The following is a 19,574-nucleotide window of genomic DNA, read 5'->3' on the forward strand; positions in this document are numbered from 1 at the left end:
GCCTTGGCCGCTCGCCGCGCTTCGCCGCCACTCGCCGCGCTTTGCCGCTCGTCGTTCGTCGCCTTGGCCGCTCGTCGCTCGCCGTGCTTCGCCGCTCGTTGCTCGCCGCCCTTCACCGCTCGTCGCACTTCGCTTCATCTCTGTTTCCCTCCTCTTCACCGTAGGGAGGAAGAACTTACTTCAAGCGCTAGGGTTTCGGCATGCTCACGAAGGTAATGTATTCGTTCGGATTTTCATGGTTTTTCTGGGGGGTTTTTGTGTTTGTGTCTGCTTGAGAGGGTTGATTGTGATAGAATAGACGGTGGTTCATGGCTGCATCTTGATTACTGCATCTTGTGGGTTTTTCGTTGACATGGTATGAGCTATACACATGTTGCGCGACTTAAGCCAGATTCAGGAGAAGCTCAATTGATTTACCCATCTGCCTAAGACTTCATGTGTGATTAGATGCTATGCTTATTTGGTGTATCTTCTTGTCTACATACTATGTTTCATCCTATCCAGTGCATTACAACACAAGGGATACTCAGAATTGTTGTACTGGCTTGGATTTTCAATTTGAAGCAATTTTTCTTACGTGCTTACTGGCTGTGCGAGGCTGCTCGGTTGTGTACGTATAGTTGCAAATTGATCTGTGGAAGTAGTGCGCATTTTGTCACAAAAGGAAGCTGAACGAACTCTCCGATGCATGCTCTTCTTCCAAATCTCTTCATTCTTTATGTTTGTATGTCACATAGCAATAGAGAGGTCCTTCGTTTCTGACCCATTCTCTTACACATAATGTGTGGATTTCGAACTACAATTGCACATTTTAAAATTGCTCAGAAACTACAGAGGTCACACTTTTGGAAGAAAAGCAGCGATCAGGACTATGATTAGAGTAGAATTGGCAGTGCCAACCTTTTAACAGACGTGTTTTTGGCTAAGTTTTTGGTTGGAGTGTTTGTAGGGGGTTGTGTTCAAAACCTGGGTGGATGTGAATGTAGTATGCATTGATGATCAGGTCAAAAAGCAAGGGAAACAAGCTGATACCACGTAGCTCCGAGCTCAACCAGATGCTAAATATGTAGATGCTTCCCCAAGATCACTGATTTGATCATCTTCTATGCCTATATGTTTGTGCCGCACAACAGACTCATGGGAGTCTTCCATTTCTCTAGTTCCCCCATGTGCAGGAAGCTGGTTATCGGTCATGTTCACATGATGAGAGGCACAAGTTTCATTCAAGAAACCTTGGTTCTGGCAGGAGTGCTTTGTAATGGATGTTAAAGTGCTCCCATTCTCTTTTGATAGATTTTTCTTTGGACTTACCATATTGACATCAACTACTTCATTTCCTGATTCACAATCCGTTGTCCATCTTAAGGATGGAGTTTTTATTATTTAATTTGTTTGTTTAATTTGATGTGGAGTTTTTATTCTAATAACATATACATGTGAAGAGGTTAAAGTGAATTAAATGGATGGGTATGAGTTTTCCTAAAATATTAATGTGTTCTAGTAATATGGGTCGGATCGGGTACAGGTCGGGTATGGGTCACTATATTTGCATTGCATGAAAATGGGTCAAAACGGGTTAAATGGATCGAATATGGGTCAACCCATATTCGACCCGACCCACCCGTTTGACGGGTGTACCGCAGAGGAACCGCATGCTTTGCCGTCGTGCGTGTGTGTGTACGCTCGGAGGAAGGTCGAGGTCTCATAGTCGTGCTCATATATAAAAGATGAAGAGAGGGAGAGAGAAATTTTTTTAAAAAATTTAAAAATTCAACCGTGTAATTGTTGGATAAGGTTTTCGAGTTTTTCTTGATGTAAAATTACAAGGATAATCAATTTTTCTTTAATTTCAATTTATTATCCCTTCTCCTCTTTTTCTTTATCGAGTAGATTATTTTCTATTGTAAAAAGTGTTAATACCACAAAAAATCTAAACTAATACACGTGCGACAAATTTGCTCTCCGTTAGTTTCTGTTAAATTGGATTAATGCCACAAAAAATCATAAACCGTGTACACCTATGACAAACAGAGGGTAAAACCCAAAACTGATAAATCCGTGTTATTGAACGAAGCAGTTTGACAATAAAATTTATCGGAAACTAACAAATGATAAATTTGTCACGGGTGTACTAGTTTGGGATTTTTCGTGGTATTAACCCTATGTAAAATATTGCTCGGGATTGAAATTTTACCCGTTCTCCTCTACTTTTTTCGAAATTTCTTTTTTAAGTCTTTCTCCGTCGTTGATTATAATTTCGATAGTATAAGAATTGTGTATTTTCAAGATTTTTTTGGCACGTTTCATGATGATTCCACGCGATCCTAGGCGGTTTTTTATCTTTGAAAAATGTAAAGGATAAGGAAAAGGATTATGCTCGGCTAATATAACAATTACATGATCGACTGCCATACAATATCATTTGAAAATTAGAAATAGATTTTTCTTTTCGGTCGAACAAATTTGAAACAGAATTAGGAGAAAAAAAAATGCTCCCATTTGCAACAAAAACAATTTAAGGGATAATGACACAAACAATCCCTGAACTTTGACCCAATGTGTAATTTGGTTCCTGAACTTTAGCCTAATATTCAATGTGGTCCCTGAACTTTTAATTTGTTCAATGTGATTCATGGACTTTTTTTATACACGTTTTTTTTGTTTTTTAGTCGAATATACACGTTCAATGTAGTCCCTGAACTATATGAAAATGTTCAATATAGTCCCTGAATTTGAATTAATGGAAAGACTACAATAAATATTTTCATATAGTTCAGGGATTACATTGAACTTGTACCAAAAGTTCATGGACGACATTGAGTAAATCAAAAGTTCATGGATCACATTGCACGTTGGGTTAAAGTTCAGGGGTTATATTGAACGAATTAAAAGTTCATGAACCACATTACACATCGGATCAAAGTTTCAGAACTGTTTGTACCGTTTTCCCTTTAAAAAAGAAGGAGAAGCAAATTACAAGTTCTTAAACGATAGTTTCTACTGAGAATAATCTGTTGGTTTGGCCCAAAAAAAAGAAAAAACAATGTAAGAATAATCTGCCGTTGCTTTTTGAAGCAACTTTATACTGTTTTGTATTCGGAATTTTGGATGTTGAACAAGAGGAAATTCGAATATTATGAAGATTAATGAGAATTTACGTGTCGAATTTTATACATTTTAAATGATTTTAATACGTGAGCTGCGAAATGAAATGAAAACTTGTTCACAACTATCTCGAAGTCGAAGGAGCACGAGTCCCTCACATATTACTTTTTTTAACAACACACAATATCTACTACACCCACACAAAAAATAAAAAAATAAAAAATAATATCTACAATCGCTTATTCGGTAATAATTAACTGTATAGTTTTTCTGACACTGACTCATCTTGTGTTATATGCACCGATCAATCTCGTGCCGTGAATAGTTCATGATATGAAAGTGAAATTATCCTAGATAAAATATGCTTGTTGTTAACATGAAGACCACGAAAGACGGTGGAAGACTTAAAAGTAAAGTCACTTCAAATTAACCAAAACGAAAAATCGTGAGGCTCGACACTACCTCGCAAAAAGTACAAACTTTCACGATTTATTTCTTGTCTATAATTACTTCGTTCGTCACACCATCCATAAAATTAGGGGTGTATAATGGGAACCGCCTAAATCGAGAATCGCCCGAACTATACCGGATCGACTGGTGGCCCAGCTCAAGGCGGTTCCAGAGGCCACCGGTCCGGTTCCCGATTCCAAGGTGGGACCGAACCGGTTACAACTAAGTTAACCCTAATATGAGTAATCTCTATTCTTTAGACTCCTCTCTCATCCCACCATGTCGTCCATGGCGTTAAGCTTGTATAGCTTCTCCAATCTAGATTTAGATTTCTTCTGCTTCGTATTGTGCTTTTGTTTGGAATGAAAACGTTATATTCATCGATTCCATCGGATCGGACGAAACTGGAAACCGATCACCTCTACATAAAATTATAGTTATCGAGCCCATGTTATGCATGGATTTTCTTGTGTCGTTTGTGGGGTGATTAAACTCGAGTGATAAATGCAACGGTTATTTTATCACAGTATTTTAACAATATCAGTTTCTTTTTATGTAAATATTAAATCAACTAAATAATTTCTAAGGTGAGGAGAATAATAATAGTAAAAGTAAACGCAAAAAAAATGTCAAAAAGAAACAAGTTGCGGTATCACAAAAGCACATGCAAAATCTATCTACGTCTAATTCGCCTGCAAAACCTCAAGCACAAAAGAAACAAGAAACGGCCGTCGCGGTTGATGCCGACGGCGAATGTGCTGTCGTCGTGGATGACGACGACGACGATGAGGACAGCAACTTCTCGGGCACGCCAGCACTGCCGTCAGATCTCCCGGGTACGTCCACGTCATCAGCTCCGGAGCTCAAATCACTAGTCTCCATCGTCGCACCTCCGCGAAAGATCTCTTCCCCGGACTCCGGATCGAACACCAAGTCGATGTCGTCTTCGAATCCGTTGATCTCGTCAAATAAATCCGGCAGGTAGGGAATCGGCAGCTGCACGAAGCCCGTGTCGGCGCAGAAGCTCCACGGAAGCTCGCCATCTCCGGCGGCGGCGGCAGAAGCTTCGGTTCGAGGTGGTTGGGGCTGTTGTTGCAGTTCGGCGGCAGGTGAACGTGATCCATTCCGGGCGTCCTGCTCCTCATCGTTGTCCTCGGATTTGGGATCCGGAAGCGGCCGTGGCGGTTGGTCGGAGCCGAAGCGATCGATGTGGATGCCTTTCTTCCTCAGGCGGTCAACGTAGATGCCGACGCCGAAGTTGGTGACGGCGTTGGCCCCTCTGTACTGGATCGCCGCCATGTCGTAGGCTTCGGCAGCCTCCTCTTGGGTGCCTGCGGGTAGAGGAAAATTGATTTGCTATTTAAACCAAAGAATTATAATTTCGCATGACATTTTATTTAACTGATGCTATAACTCCCAAGTTTTTCATTCAAGAAATCTCACTTCACATACATATAAATCTGAAATACACAAAAATACCCAAATAAATCTCAAGCTCGCGTTATATTTATAAAAATAGAATTCGCGAAATTCCCGATAAATTTAACCTTAACACAATGTAGACTTCCGTCCATATATCCGTTAAATATCCGACACGGTAGCATCCGCAACCACGTCGATGCCACCGCCGTCGCGCGGTCATCAGCTTAATTTTAACGAAAGCAATTAATTTAACAAATGCTAAATCGAAAAAATCCACGGCCCACAGAGATCATCGGCCTCATCAGGACTCCTAATTACACCATAATCGGGAATTGATCGCGTCGCCGCCGTCGACGGCCGAGTCGAAACAGTGCATCGCTCGAACTTTCTTCGGCTCTTCATCTGCTCGGTCCGAGACTCCGTAACTCAACGCGAAGCTCGCGAGAATCCGCCGGCTGAGAGCGGCCTTATCCCGCTCGAGGATCGTCCAAGTTTTTTCACGACGGCTCTCCGATGGCGCCAAAGTGCTTATTTTCCTCGTAATTAAACAAAATGTATAGTGTACAAATATTTATGCACGTACAACATGCATGCATGCATGTATGTAGAGAGAGTGAGAGAGAGAGAGAGAGAGAGAGACGGACCGTAAGTGCCCAAGTAGAGGTACTTCTTGCCATGTACTCGTCCAATACGAGCCTCCCATCGTCCATTATGGTGATGCCTATTTTTCAAATAAACAAATAAATTCTGAACAAAAATAAATAAACAAGTAAATAATTCAACCAATACCAACCCAAAATTAATATTTTTTTAATCGGTTTATTTTTTTTTTTTTGGTAACCCAGGAACCCCCGCACGGCCGACAGCCGGGACGTAAACCCTGGGAGCGACACGTGCTAGCCACCACACACGTGCACCGGTTAAGTCACCCTGCGGCGCCCGGGATTCGAACACTCAATCTTTTGCGAGAGGAAAAGTGCCCTTTCCAGCAGCGCCACCCAGGCGGGTGGTTTTATTCGGTTTATATTAACAACGACAGTTTGCACAAATTGGGTAAGAATTTCTAATCTTTCAAAAGAATTAGGACGATATTACTTGCTCCCCATCCCGATCGATTTCCTTAATTAGCACGAAACCAATCTCGCCACATCGTCCAATGCACACGATCAAGCTAGAGGCGCAGAGAGAAAGGGGGCCTTGGTTTTTTTTACCTGGCCACGCCACGATACTTCGAGACTCCTCTGGAGAACGCGTTGCTGCGCCGCCGCAGCGACGCCAGGTACTCGTCCCTGGAGATGCCCCGCATTTCCTTGAGCTGCTCTTCGTACACGCCGATCTTGACAAGAGCGGGACGGGATCGATCGGCACGGAGAATTGATGAAAAATAATGATGATGAAAAATGAGGGAAGCCAATTTTACCGGAAAATTGAGGAGTGCAGCGTGTGGCCCGTAATACTTTAGGGCAGCAAGATCGTAGGTACGAGCAGCAGCCTCCTCGCTATCGTATGCCCCTGTAATTATTTTGCCCCCCAAAAAAATATATATATGAATATAATATTTTCGTTTCGTTTCTTGATTATTTATTATTTTAATGAACTAAAAATATATTTTGAAAAGAAAGAAGAAGAAGAACAAGAAGGAAAAAGGAAGGGGGACGAGATGTACGACTTATTACCCAAGTAAACTGCGCCGCGACAAAAGAGTTGGAGAAGGTTGAGAATGATTGGGGACAAAGTTCATCGTCATCGTTCGTCACGCAGTCAGCAACACCCCCAGAAAGAAACAGAGCAGATCAACACGACAGTTTTGTCCCAGAATACTTGCTGATGAAACGGAATCACGCCCTTTTGTTTTTCAAGAAAACAGAGCTTTTGACAGAGAGAGAGAGAGAGAGAGAGTCGTGTAATACACACACCTTGTCGTCCTCTTCTGCTCCCGGAGCTGTTCCAAGAAGTCTTGTCCCACAGGTGGGCTTCGAATCTCTGCGTCCATCTGTGCCTGTTCCACCCACCCACCAAATGAATCTCGTATCCCCATGTGCAGAAGCAGGACAAAATGAGAAATCTCAACGACAGGAAGAGAGAGAAAGAAAGAGAGAGCGAGAGAGACAGACTTGGTGACTCCTCTGTAAGTGGAGCTCCTCCCGCACGAGCCGTGCTTATCGCCATTCGGAGTTTCGCCACCGCTTCGAGCTCTTCGGGCGCGTTCCCTCTTCGGTTTTTGCTCCAATCGAGGATTAGGATCAGACCCAGAAGAAGAAATCGAAAAAGAAGAAGACGGTGAAGAAGACGAAGTAGCAGGAGACCTTTTCATTTTGGCTCTCCTGTTCTTTGCTCTGTCTCGAACTTTACACACAGAGAGAGAGACAGAGACAGGAAATATATATGTATGAAAGAGATGGACGGGGTCTCTTAACTTTGCGCCGATCCAGATTGATTGTCTGACTTGTATGCAGTCAATCTAAAGCTGTTTACCAAATCGGGGAGGCGCACCAGACGAGGAGGAACTCAAGGGGAGGAAGACAGAGGGGCGAGCTCTAGAAACAAAATGGAAAAAGAAAACAATAATGAGTGAAAAAAAGAAGAAGAAGAGGCAAATGTGAAACAGAAGATTAACACAGAGCCTAACTCCAGAATGCATTAACCCTTAGGTTAAGGCTAACCAGGGTTTGAGGTTAAATTAGGATTTATGAGATCTCCTTCTTGGAGGGGGAAGTTAAAGCAGAGTGAATAGGAGGGAAGCATTCCACTCGGCCACAGCAGCAGCCATGCTCCCAATCAATGGAGAATGGGCTTCTTGTTTTTTCTTTGGAGGGTCTTTTCAAAATAAACCGTCAAAAAATTGCCACGTCGTCTTGGAAAATTTTGGCTAGATCCTCCTGCCAATACGGTGCAAGTACGAGAGAAGTACGTATCTCGAGATCAGTCGGTGTCGGCGCGCGACGACTTGATCATCTACGTTTGTGCTCCCTCGTCATTTCGACCGTCACCTCGTGTCTGTTTTAGCTAATCGTCTCTCGCCGACTCAGGGCGTAGCTTCACTTAACGATCCAATTAGGTAAGGCAAGAAAATGGGAAAATGACATAAATGATCCATGAACTTTGAGTCAATATGCAATGTGATCCCTGAACTTTTAATTTGTTCAATGTAACCCATGTTACTTTTCGTACATTTTCAATTTAGTCCCTAAATTATACGAAAATGTTCAATGTTGTCTCTGAACTTATAAAGTTTAAAGACTAAGTTGAATATGTACCAAAAGTTTATGAACCACATTGAACAAATTTAAAATTCACAAACCACATTGCATATTAAGATACAAGTCATGAACCGCATTGAACAAATTAATAGTCCTAGAATCGTATTACACATGGAGCTAAATTTCATAGATCATTTGTGTCATTATCCCTAAAAAAATTGCATTGACGGCTGCGCATCCCCCAAGGGCCACATTGTGGGACCCACACAAATCCATCTCGGATTGTGTCGAGAAAGCGGCACCAACGATCATTCTGTAATATTGAATCGATCACACGTCAAGAAGAAAAGACTGATGCGATTTGCAAAAGGACACCCGGGTGTTTGTATATTACTATGTTGATGGACGTGGTTCGCGGGTACCCGCACGAGACGATCTGATCCAGGATTTCCTCGTTTATTAAAAGAAACAAGAACTGCAGAGGATGTCGACAATGAACTCTGATTGTTGAACTTTCTGTTCCGCTGCTCTTTCTCAACACAGCTGATCATCACTGCTTGACTTGTAGATTGTCCCGTTCCATTGTGGAAGTAGTGCTTCATCGCGTAAGTTGCATTCCATGGTTAAGCATTTTACTGTCCTTGGCAGAAAATAACGCGCCTCGATAGATCCGAGCCCGAGATAGGTCTACGTGACCGATTAAACCGAAGTCTCTCTCAAAGCAGGCTCGTGCTTTTGAGGCTCTCGGACGTAAGAGAGAAGCGACGAGACTTGCTCGATGACGATGGGCAAATGAAAAGAGCTACGGGAGATTGGAAACCCTTTTTCGCCTCTCATAATTACTTTCTTGTATTGCAAACCACGACAGCTATTAGATAATTACATCATCACTGGGCGGATTTTGCTACTCTCTTCTTTGATGAACTTCTGCTAGCCTGATCCTCAATCATTTTGACTCAGATGAAAGAACCAAATGGAGAGAATGTTAGTGTGACCCCTCCACCACAAACAAGAAAACCACCAGACTCCAAACGGTTTCTGTGGGTCACTCTGTCCGCCAACAAGCTTTGCATCGAGTCGTGGTAGTCGTACTCATCGACATGGAAGTAATTGCTTCTTGTACTTGCCGTGCTACTATCGTCCTTCCTAGAGCGGTTCTTCGAGCCTTTGATGCAGTTGCTGATGTCGTGTTGAAGGTCAAAGTATTCGAATGTGTCGCCTGAGAAAGAGAATTTGTACTGCCATCCCAGTTCCCGGTTAGTACTCTCAGAACTACCTGGCTCCGGGGTAGAATTTTCATTACTGCAGCCGGCAGCTACTCTTGAGGATTTGCCACCAAGCTCGAACCGTTTCTCTATGAATGATTGCTGCACAGTTGAAACCGATTGCCATTTAGAACATTAACACCATCTCACGAATCTTGGACTGCACTCCTTTTCATTTGCCACAAGAAATCTGATCCTCACGTGTAATTTGCACAAACAGACCAGATTCTGTATGTCTTTCAATTAACATGCAGTACATAAATAAGAGAATCTCTCTCTAATCATGGCATAAGACCAATCATAATGATTTGAGAATCTTGTGCTCACTGTCCATGACAAAACAAAAGGCTATAAGAATAAAGCAAAAAGTATGGTGACAGACCTGTTTCTCATCGACATGACCGCTTGGAGTATGCATGGCTGACACGCTCAAATTTGATGCGCGAACTGATCCACCTTCATTTAAGGGGTTAGCATCGCCGACTAATTTGAGTGGTGGATCTTCTGGCGATGAGAAGTCGGAACTATCAAATGTTGACAGTGAAACACACTCATCAAAGTATGCCAGGGCTTCTTCTGTCAAACGTTTAGACATCTTTCTTCTCTCAAGGCTACCCTGTAGTCATTTTGATGAAATTCATGAGAGAGAGAGAGAGAGAGAGAGAGAGAGAGAGGAGAGAGAGAGAGAGAGAGAGAGAGAGAGAAAGTTATCAATATAAACGATGACATAACAAATGCATGAAGTTATCATCACGCAAAATATCACTGGTGAAATCCTTACAAATGGTTTTTTCGTGTATATATGCCATCAGAAAAATCCTGTGAAGTACATATCACATTCATAAGGATCTTTCCATGTTCTAGGCGAGCTTCCGGAAACATACTACAAAACTATCTTCCTACATCACAGAAAGAGCTAAGATTTTTTTTTTAAAAGAAGCATCACATAATTATTTCTACCAACATATGCCAAACTTAAAAAGAAGAAATAAGCTTTTCATCTAAACGGTTAATATCTAGCTCATACTTTTTAAACAAGGGAAATTAACTCACGTGATTTGACCTGTTTAATAAAAGGAAAAAAAAATCGAAAAGAGGATAGATGAAGCACTCACTTTTCGTCCCGGGCGAGACTTTTGTGCGGAAGATGCTCTTGGATCGGGGAGAATTTCCTTCAGGATTCTACTCAGTTCTTGCCCACGGTGCTCCTCAACAGCCAAGTCTGCTCTTAGTTTTCTGGCTCTTTCTTGGGACTGCAAGTCAATGTCAATCAGCAATTTTAGAGGCAAAAGAAAATGAATTGCCAGACAATGCTCACAAGCTACAAATCCAACAATGGGAAAAACTTAATCTGCTAGCCCAGTTCACTACAAAGCAGTAAAGCACTTCTTTATGTGACAGCCAAGTGATAACAAGTGGATATTTAAACAAGTAAACTTAAAGTCTTCCCACAAAAATAACTACAGATCTTGTTCAAAAAGATCCTGAGCAAGGGAAACACCTCCTCGAGCTTTTCTGCATATTCTCTCCTGATGTCCATGACTAGTTCAACTGCTTCTGGATTTACAAGGTCAGGGGGAATATCTGCAACGTTGGAGCTTCCAATGGCAGAGGTATTGCTCCTTCGAATAGCCTAATTACATATATAGCACAAAAAGGCTCCGTAAAAATAGACGAAGGATTGAAATGGACATTATATCTACCACACTTACATGCTCATGAAGAGCATCCAAAAATAAATGTCATGACATGGAGCTTCAAACATTCCCAATTTCGCATGCAAAACATGCGTGAATATGCATATGGATCCTCAACATAGAGAGCACACGCATGATCACAGATCAGATCAGACTCCCTATTCATACGCAACACCTAGTGTGCCAGTGACACCATACGGCCCAAACACCTCTCAATCTGTGGTAACAGGAAGCCATTGTTAGTGTTACCTTATTTCCATGGCTTTGGTTCTCCATACCTTTTTTTTTGGGAAAGAGCTTTATTACCATTCTTATAAGAGTTTTTGGAAAATTCAGAGGAGCACAGTAGTAATAGTGCCATTTTCACACAGCTCATGTAAGCAATAGAATTAGCCCCAAAGAACATTGCATTACCAAGAAAAATTAAACTGCACGAGAACACTACATCAATATTGCACAAAACAGATGTATTTACTCGGTCTAAGCAATAAAGAATGGCAGAGGTTGCTTGCCGAAGCACATACCGCAACCCCTGGAGATGGGAAATGACTCTTATTTTCGGCCTTTATTTTCCCAAAAAGTTATTTATCCACTGTGTCTTCCTCCAATCACCAGTCATGCAATGTCATCTTTCATAGCCAGTACATGAGATATATCATCCGTTAAACTTTTCCTTTTCACAAATTAAGATTCTTCCGATAGGCATATTACACATGCAAGATATCCTAACAATGGACAAAGAGTAGCCGATATTTAAAATTTGTTCAAAAAGTCCGCATGCATATGCATGTACCTTGCATATAATTTCATGCACATAGTTGCTGGTGTAAAGAAGAATGACAATGGCAACTGCCACGACAAATATTAAAACATATCTGATAAAGCTCCACGGTACTTTTCCTTAGGGTTCAGCCCATTTAATTTCTTCCGGTTTAAGGATAAGAAAACTCTCTTTGATAATTGCAGAGTAACTTTCTAACGTAGTCATCACTTTTTGCAACTCACCACTGGCAACAATAATTACAGATTTAGCTAGATGCAAGTGTGAGAACTGTTTCTCTCTATTGAATGCAATGGTTGGATGAGAGTACACCTCACCAAGGTACCCAATTCAAGGTTGTAGAGGTCCACAAGTGACATGGAATGCAAACGCAGATCTTAAAATGCAAAAACAATATTTCTTCATTTTCATTGATTAGTCAAACTTCAGAGTTGCATCTGCTAGTTTCAGTTCCACAATGCATTTTATCCTTCCTATAATAGATGAGGAAGGAAAATTCCAGAAAGGCGTGAATTTTGGATTCCGAGAATACATGCTGGATCACGCAACCTGCGTGCCGGCCATCTGAAAAGCTCTACCAAAATTAATCATTAATAATTTTTTTCCTAATTGGGTCTACCCAGAATAAGCATGAAGTCATACGACCTCTAGGAAAAACTTGATTGGTGAAGATGCTACATTGTCACTGAATTTGCAAGGGAAAACGTGCTATGAACATGGATATAAGATCAATAGGACCTACAGTTTCAAGGTCAGTTTGAATGTCAGAGATTGCTCGTCTCACTTCAGATCGAACTGTTTCATAAATGCTGCTAGGAGAGGCATCACCTCCTAAATGATCCTCCCGCACCGCCTGCAGTCATAGCACAATGGGAACTACATCATGAGCAGTGAAATTCAACATACACATTATAACATTGGAGAAGCTGTAAAAGCAACAACAGAGCAACTATTGTTAGTTTGTTACTTTAATTTGTTCAGAGACAGAGACTGCATTAATGGTCTTCTCCTCTACTCCAGAAAAAGAACCCACTGAAACTCCATCTTCCCAATGCGAAAACTGCGAAGAAGACTAAGATAGGAAACATATTAAAAAATCAATCTGCGTGAGTTAAAGTTTAATTCCATCATATATTCAGATTGCGCACAACACCGAGTTGTGCTGAGCTCCTTACCAAACTCGTGGCGGAATCATCAGGTGGCTGAATACTCGGGTGTTGGCTAGTCCAAGTCCTCAAATCCTTCCTCTGATCCAAAACATCAGAACGACTACTCTTATACTTGGTTGATGAATGATGCTCTGGCTCAACTTCACTCTGACCACAACAAAAGAAAACAGCCCACAAACACAAGCTCAGTACTTGATCAAACACCCCAAAATTTCAGGACCCCAATGAAGAGAAAGGACCAGACCTCGGAGCCAACAAAATGGCCCCTGGAAACCGGATTCCGCGACACCGACCGGACCCGCCGCCCCGTGTCGACCCTCGACAAGCTCCGACCGACATCCCTCCTATCTCCCGACGAATCCGACCCGACACCTCCTTTCCTCGAGATTGATCTCCCCCTCCTCTCATCCACAACGCCCGGACTTGTCCCTCCCGCCTTAGCCCCACCTACTCTCGATTCGAGATTCCCGATATTCCCACCACCCCTGATCGATTTCCCGGGCAAGGTCCCGTTTTCAGGCGGAGAATCGCCGCTGCAGAACAGAGGGTTGTCTCTCTTGTTCAAGAACTCGGTGTCCGAGGGGACCCTGGAGGAGGCGCTCACGCTCCTCGATCTCCTGGGCGGGGCCCGCCTCTGGGCGTCCCTGGAAGCTTCTCTGACGGCAGTCGGCGCCGCCGCGCCGGCGGAGGCAGAAGCTTGAGCGGCGCCTCTTCTTGAAGCGGATTTGAAGGCCGAAACAGCCATGAACACGAGAGAGGAGGGGAGTCAAGAAAAGAAAGAACGGAGTGGAGCTGCGACACGCACCCGATGGAAACTATGATATCAAGATCGACCCAAGAAAGACAAAAGGACAAAGGTGACGACCATGATGGGAATGAAGGATGGGCGGACAGGCTCTTTCACTGTCGCAGATTGCGCCAGTCTCGGCGCTACCTAACGTTAGAAAAAAGCTATTATTATTTGCTTTTCCTCCGGTTTGACCTGCGCTGTCTTTTCTTGTTTGCCCGCCCGGACACTCTCTCACATGGCTTTCGAATTTATCTATGAAAACTCTCGTCATCATAGCCATAGCCACGTTCGTCTTCCCCCTTCATTAATGGCATCTGCTTCTTCATTAGCAAGCCACCTTGCTCAGTAGAGCTTTTTTGCTTTCTTTCTTCGGCTGAGCATTATATCGGCCACTTATTGAGCAATGAGTGAAACCGTTTTGGCTCGCTTCCATTATTCCTGGCTTCCTTTAAGTCGTGTGTGCAATGAAGACGTGTGTTATAATCATGTTTGATGTGTATGTGTTCGAGATTAGATTAATTGTAGTTTACATTAATTGTAATTGAAGCTGTTTGCCTCTCATAAAGGAGGGTTTGTAGTCTTCACTTGGTAATGTGAGTATGTTACACTTTCTTCTCTTTACATCACAAATCTCAAGTTGTTACGAGAGCCATTGTTACTTGAGGAGCGTCCGTCGAGTCTGCTACACGATGGCCCCGCCACAACACCAACCGCACCAACCCCATCGCTCCCGGTTCTCTGCCAAGACCGAAGCCTTGAGTTGTTGTTTGGCAAACTTCCGCTGCTCGTTTTGGAAAGCCGGCACCACCGTCAGACGAGCCAAGTCCAGCAGACGTCGCCACACGCGTCTTAGACCCAAAGGAGCCTGCCACTGTTTGGTGGTGATTTGGAGACCTTCCGTTGTGTATTTCGAAAAACGAACACACACCCATGAATCGCAGTCCTCCGTCAAGGCAGCTCGTGAAATCTCACTGCCAACTGCTGCCATGCGCCTCCCCAGCGACACGTGCCTACATTGGCCAACGGTCCTCCGCTCTGCTGACGCCACTCGCCGCGTCAGCTCTGACCAGTTCAATTGTCGATTGTCTTTTGACCGGTATTTGGTGTTTTACGACCGGTTCTCAAGGTATTTCAGACATCCTCGATTTATTTTGACATACTGGATTCTGCTGGTTTTATACTCGTAAAGTGCCTATCATATCATGGACATTTTTCGTAGGAAGCCGCGAAGTTGGATCTCGGAGCTGCATTAGACCTCTGATACGAGATGCAAAGAAAGGCTCTGTCCAGAGAAAACGCGAGATTTAGATTAAGATGCACCAAGAGTGGCGCATCCGCGTCCCTGCTTACCATCCCCAAACAACGCGCACACAAACTGTCAAAACACGTGCTTTGCAAGTTCCGAGTTGAGCGGTCAACATCTATTGAATGCTTCCGCGAAGATGGTTCCCTGCAGATTCACCTTAAATGTAGATTTCGCAGCGTCGGGCGATCGATGGTGATACTTCCCCTAACGGAACACGACATCACAAGCGAAACAAGAAAATGTTCGGGTCAGAGGGGAATTGCTTCAGTTCTCTCCTCGAAGAAGCAGTTCAGTTACCACAGTAAGGAAACAGTCTACTTGCCAGGCATTAACTACTTCAGACAAAGCTCCGGCCAAGCCTAAGGCGAAGCCAAACTCCGTGCACAGTTCAATTCATCCCTAGCTTGAGAAAAGAAGCAATAGCAAACGATAAATACCGGAACATATTCGGCTGTTGCTGGTGAAATGTAAAGTGAAAAGAAACAAAGAAACTTCTGTTATTGCCCTCAGTCGGTTACATCAAAACAGAGCTTAGCCTCGTCCCAAGGGCCATTGATCTCAAACTTGTATCCCTGTATCCTTATAAGCCAATAAGGACACACCAAGGAAACAAAAACCAGCAAAACTAGAAACATGAAGAAAAGCACCCGATGCAATTTATAGACAAAAGTCAAAGTAACAACCATTAACACGAACGAGAACAGGAGATGCAAACAAAAAGACTGTTCCTTTATGCAATGAGTGACTAATGGGGCAAAAAGAAAAATGAGGAGAGAGAAGAGCATTATAGCAAAGACATTTCCGGATGAAGGAAGCCGAGAAGCAATGAAAACTGAAGCCACGATAGAGGCATTTAGGGATATGCAACTGGTCAAGGTAGGATTTTTCCAGGTTCCTGGAGCATGTACCGTGCTCCGCGAGTAGTCGTGCAAGAATAGATGGATGATCAGCAGTGAAACAGTTACTGCCCAGATGGAGTCCGAACTTATGGACGTTGTTAGAGTTCTGTAGATGGGAGCCAAGACATACAACCCGGATGTGAAAAAGGCGACATTCGCTAAATAATGGAGGAGCTGATTGAGCGAGAGCATCTTTTCGGTGAGCAGGAGAATCATGAACCCCGACATAAGAAGGCTAGCATCAATAAGCAGGAGAGACTTTTCACTGAGACTAGAGTTCAGGGTGTAGGTCCAAACGACACCAACCAGAACAACAATGCATATGTATTGAGAAATCGAAACCGAGTCTCGCATCACCTTCAGCAAATCCCGTTTGACGACATTGGCATTCGTGACCATATCTTCAAGGAAAGACTCGTCCGTGTAATTGTCGTCATATCCAAGCTGCATTCCTCCATACGCCACTTTTCTCCATTTGGGTCTAGTCGGAGGAGAGTTTTCTCCATCCATGGCGACCGAATTAAGTATATGTCTGTCAACGAGATGTTGATCCACAGTCAAAAGAATCCTCCTATTGTTGTTCCATGTGAAATGGATGTATGCCAGGACCTCCACAAGATCTGCGCTTCCTGCGTAGTCACGATGGCAACAAGAACAAACCACCGAAAACTCAAAAGGACATCGAATGATGGGAAAAAAGCGGGATCGAGTTTCACTAGCTATTTTGAGATTGTGATTTTCAAAGTAACTTGCTGAAGTCTTTCAGAATGAGCTCAAATCGATCGGACCCGCAACAAGAAAAGCCGCACCGTCATGTAACCAAGCAAACAAACAAAGAGACTGGAGCAATTTCAAAAGAACCCACAAATCATTTCACAACAGTAGCAGCACATCCCAAAGTCACAGAGGCAACATGGTCTTGATCGAAGAAGCAGCATCGTGTGCAGTAATCAGCAGAAGCAAATCTTGTCTGGTTACAGAGCAGGACGCCGAATATCAACACAATCAAGAAGAGGCAGAAGAGGAGGAGGAAGAAGAAGAATAACCAGGTGGGGGGAAGTAACAAACTGACCCGGTAATTCAGATGACCGGGAAACAACACCCAAGCACGAGGCACGGGAGGGGGAAGAAGGTAGGAATTCGAGTCTCTTTACCAATTCAACTCCGACGGAGAAGGCGTCTCCGGTGGTCGGCGCACGCTGCACAGAAAGAAAGCAGGAGGAGCAAGAGAAAGGAGAAGGAAGACGACGACGACGCCGCCGACCTGTTGTGCTCTTCTGCTGCGGTTTGCAGAGCACCTTTAGGATCTTCTCGAATGGGCCGATTCGCTTTGGGCCTGTCATGGCCCCTCTTTCTCAGGAACAGCCCAAGAAATGGCCGAAACCACAGAGAGAGAGCGCCAACACTTACTTCAGCCTTGAGAGAGAGAGAGAGAGAGAGAGAGAGAGAGGCTGTCAATGCCTGAAGAATTGGCGACTTCGGCTCTTCCATCCAGCCTTTAGATGGAGACGGCTCGGTCGCCTTCCTCGGTAACATGCCTAGCATCATGCTGAGATGCGCTCTTCTGGGACGCACCGCCAAGCCCATGCCCTGCGCTTTCGTCAGCAGGCGGAGCAGGGTCTGCAGCTCCCTGTTCGGTCTGTTTACCGAAGCAAACGGTTTGCGAAGGGAGATTCCTTGCGACGAGGCGATGGTTTTGCGGCTATGCCGCGGAGCAGTTCTCGGACGATGAGTACGAGGTCGACTTCGAGGGCCACAAGGTTTGCTCTTTGTTTCTTCTCCTTTCAGTTTCGGTTGAATTTTAGTCGAATGTACAGTCTTTGGAGATGGGTTTGGTTTTGATGAGGAGAAGGTGATTCTTTTTTAACAAGTTGTGTTTGTTTTGGCGCATTCTTTGGCTCTTGGGCTTGGTCGAATGTCGTTTGAAATCGAAGTTAAACATTTGGTCGTTCCACGTCTTGAAAACTGCGTCTCCTTTGTAGGCATCATCTTCGGTTGCGAACATTGATGAGTGGAAGTGGAAGCTCAGCTTGCTCTCGCGCAGCGAAAAGGACCCAGGAAATTGTGTCTCGAGATAAAAGAGATAGAAGAGACTATGACTTATTTTGTGCTAGGCACTATTAATCCAAGAAATTGAAGTTGTTTTTGCCAAAAAAACAAAAATACTGTTTCTGCCGGACTAACAGCAGTGACAACTTCACGGAGCATTTTCATACTTGGCATAATCGCTATCTCTTAAGCTATCTCTTAAGTTCTTCCCAACGAACTGCCAAGTGCTAAGTACGGGAGACTCTTTGTTGCACTTCAGGGTCACAATTCATAAATTATTTATTCACCTAGCTGTTTAGTTCTTGAGCCATTAGGCTTCCTTAGATCTCTCATAAAACAAGGAATAATATTTAAATAGATGTGTGATAATTATGTTTATGACAGAGTCTTCTGGACTATAGTATGTATACCACAAATTGGGTTTGTCGCCAGTCATTTTTTTGTAAACATCCCGTGTCGTCTCTGTTTATCTCGCATTTCATTTCCATGAAAAGTGGCTCTTGGATCTGCTACCCTGTAGCTGCCGGGAAAGGACTTATAAAATGATGAAAGACTGCTGCCATGTTTAGCACTAGATAGGACAATATCTTGTGACTGTACAATATGTTGTCAGTGTTGTATGGATTGTTTGTTCAATTGTTGCTTGGTAAGCCGTTTTCGAGAGTGGTCCATTGATGAATATGTGTGCCAGACATCTCATCTTATTCTTACATGGTACGTCTCTAATTTTGAAAGCACCGCCCATGAGGTCATCCGGTATGAGATTAAATGCAGACGGTGTTGCGATCGCGAATTGTGTTGGATGCTATGGTTGTTGCATATGTTTTTCCCAACCACATACACATATTAGCTTTGGTTTTCCTTTGCAGAGTGAAAGATCCGGGAATCTATGCTACATGGATCGAGTGTGCATCTTCTACTTCTAGGCAAGACACACTTCTTCTATCTCTTTGATCTTTGGTGGAACTGTATATGATATCCAACTCGGGTTGCAGCAAGCATCACAGAAATGAGGTTGAAATTGTATTGTTTTCTTTTACTTGCCATTATGTCGGTCTTTCTCCCCCATAATATTACAGGTTGGAATGAGAGAGAGACACCTCCTGGTTCGTTTACTTTGTCGCGAACAAATCTCACGTCTGCTGACATCGAAGAGGGATTGCACTCTGCACGCCTGCATTTCTTTAGAGCCGTGCTTCGATCTTTTGATCATCTTTCATGGTGCAAAACAATTGGAGCGGGATTGGCTGTTGAGGCATAAGCTTCGTCCCTATTTCGGAGACCGGAAAGAGACGACTTATGGAGTTCTAAGTCTGGGAGGTTTATCTTCTTTCATCCTCACGATTTAGTCAAAATCGAGGGCCTTAGTCCATGTGATTTATGCGACGAGACGAAGGTTTCAGGGGTTTGCCGCCGACTCGCCGTGGCATAGCAATACCCC

The 19,574-nt window shown here is 43.5% G+C and overlaps 2 protein-coding genes, 1 long non-coding RNA gene and 1 pseudogene across 5 annotated transcripts; 1 reads left to right on the plus strand and 3 right to left on the minus strand.

The window, feature by feature from the left end:
- Positions 1 to 4,228: 4,228 nt before the first annotated feature.
- On the minus strand, positions 4,229 to 7,291 carry LOC115663274 (ethylene-responsive transcription factor WRI1-like; annotated as a pseudogene).
- A 1,694-nt stretch (positions 7,292 to 8,985) lies between these two features.
- Positions 8,986 to 13,996, minus strand: LOC115663272 (uncharacterized). Of its 2 annotated transcripts, none has more exons than XM_030585285.2 (8): positions 13,334 to 13,996; positions 13,096 to 13,236; positions 12,888 to 12,980; positions 12,663 to 12,773; positions 10,944 to 11,075; positions 10,558 to 10,695; positions 9,825 to 10,058; positions 8,986 to 9,544 (listed from the first exon to the last, which is right to left on the minus strand). In XM_030585285.2, the coding sequence occupies exons 1-8, from the start codon at positions 13,832 to 13,834 to the stop codon at positions 9,134 to 9,136; spliced, it is 1,761 nt and encodes a 586-aa protein (XP_030441145.1). In that variant the 5' UTR covers positions 13,835 to 13,996; the 3' UTR covers positions 8,986 to 9,133. The 2 variants fall into 2 exon arrangements, with proteins under 2 accessions (XP_030441145.1, XP_030441144.1); XM_030585284.2 differs by having other exon boundaries at positions 12,888 to 12,992.
- A 1,665-nt stretch (positions 13,997 to 15,661) lies between these two features.
- LOC115663273 (phosphatidylinositol N-acetylglucosaminyltransferase subunit C) lies at positions 15,662 to 17,392 on the minus strand. 2 transcript variants are annotated; one of them, XM_030585286.2, is made up of 2 exons: positions 17,239 to 17,392; positions 15,662 to 16,713 (listed from the first exon to the last, which is right to left on the minus strand). In XM_030585286.2, the coding sequence occupies exon 2, from the start codon at positions 16,592 to 16,594 to the stop codon at positions 15,692 to 15,694; it is 903 nt and encodes a 300-aa protein (XP_030441146.1). In that variant the 5' UTR covers positions 16,595 to 16,713; positions 17,239 to 17,392; the 3' UTR covers positions 15,662 to 15,691. The 2 variants fall into 2 exon arrangements, with proteins under 2 accessions (XP_030441146.1, XP_056162307.1); XM_056306332.1 differs by having other exon boundaries at positions 17,131 to 17,358.
- A 107-nt stretch (positions 17,393 to 17,499) lies between these two features.
- Positions 17,500 to 19,172, plus strand: LOC130136189 (uncharacterized). The gene is made up of 2 exons (XR_008815207.1): positions 17,500 to 17,844; positions 18,067 to 19,172. It is a non-coding gene; the product is annotated as an uncharacterized LOC130136189 (long non-coding RNA).
- The last annotated feature ends 402 nt before the right edge of the window (positions 19,173 to 19,574 follow it).

This window comes from Syzygium oleosum, unplaced genomic scaffold (genome assembly GCF_021117445.2).
Source record: "Syzygium oleosum isolate NSW1041296 unplaced genomic scaffold, Sole_v2.1 Sole_v2.02, whole genome shotgun sequence".
NCBI lineage: Eukaryota > Viridiplantae > Streptophyta > Magnoliopsida > Myrtales > Myrtaceae > Syzygium > Syzygium oleosum.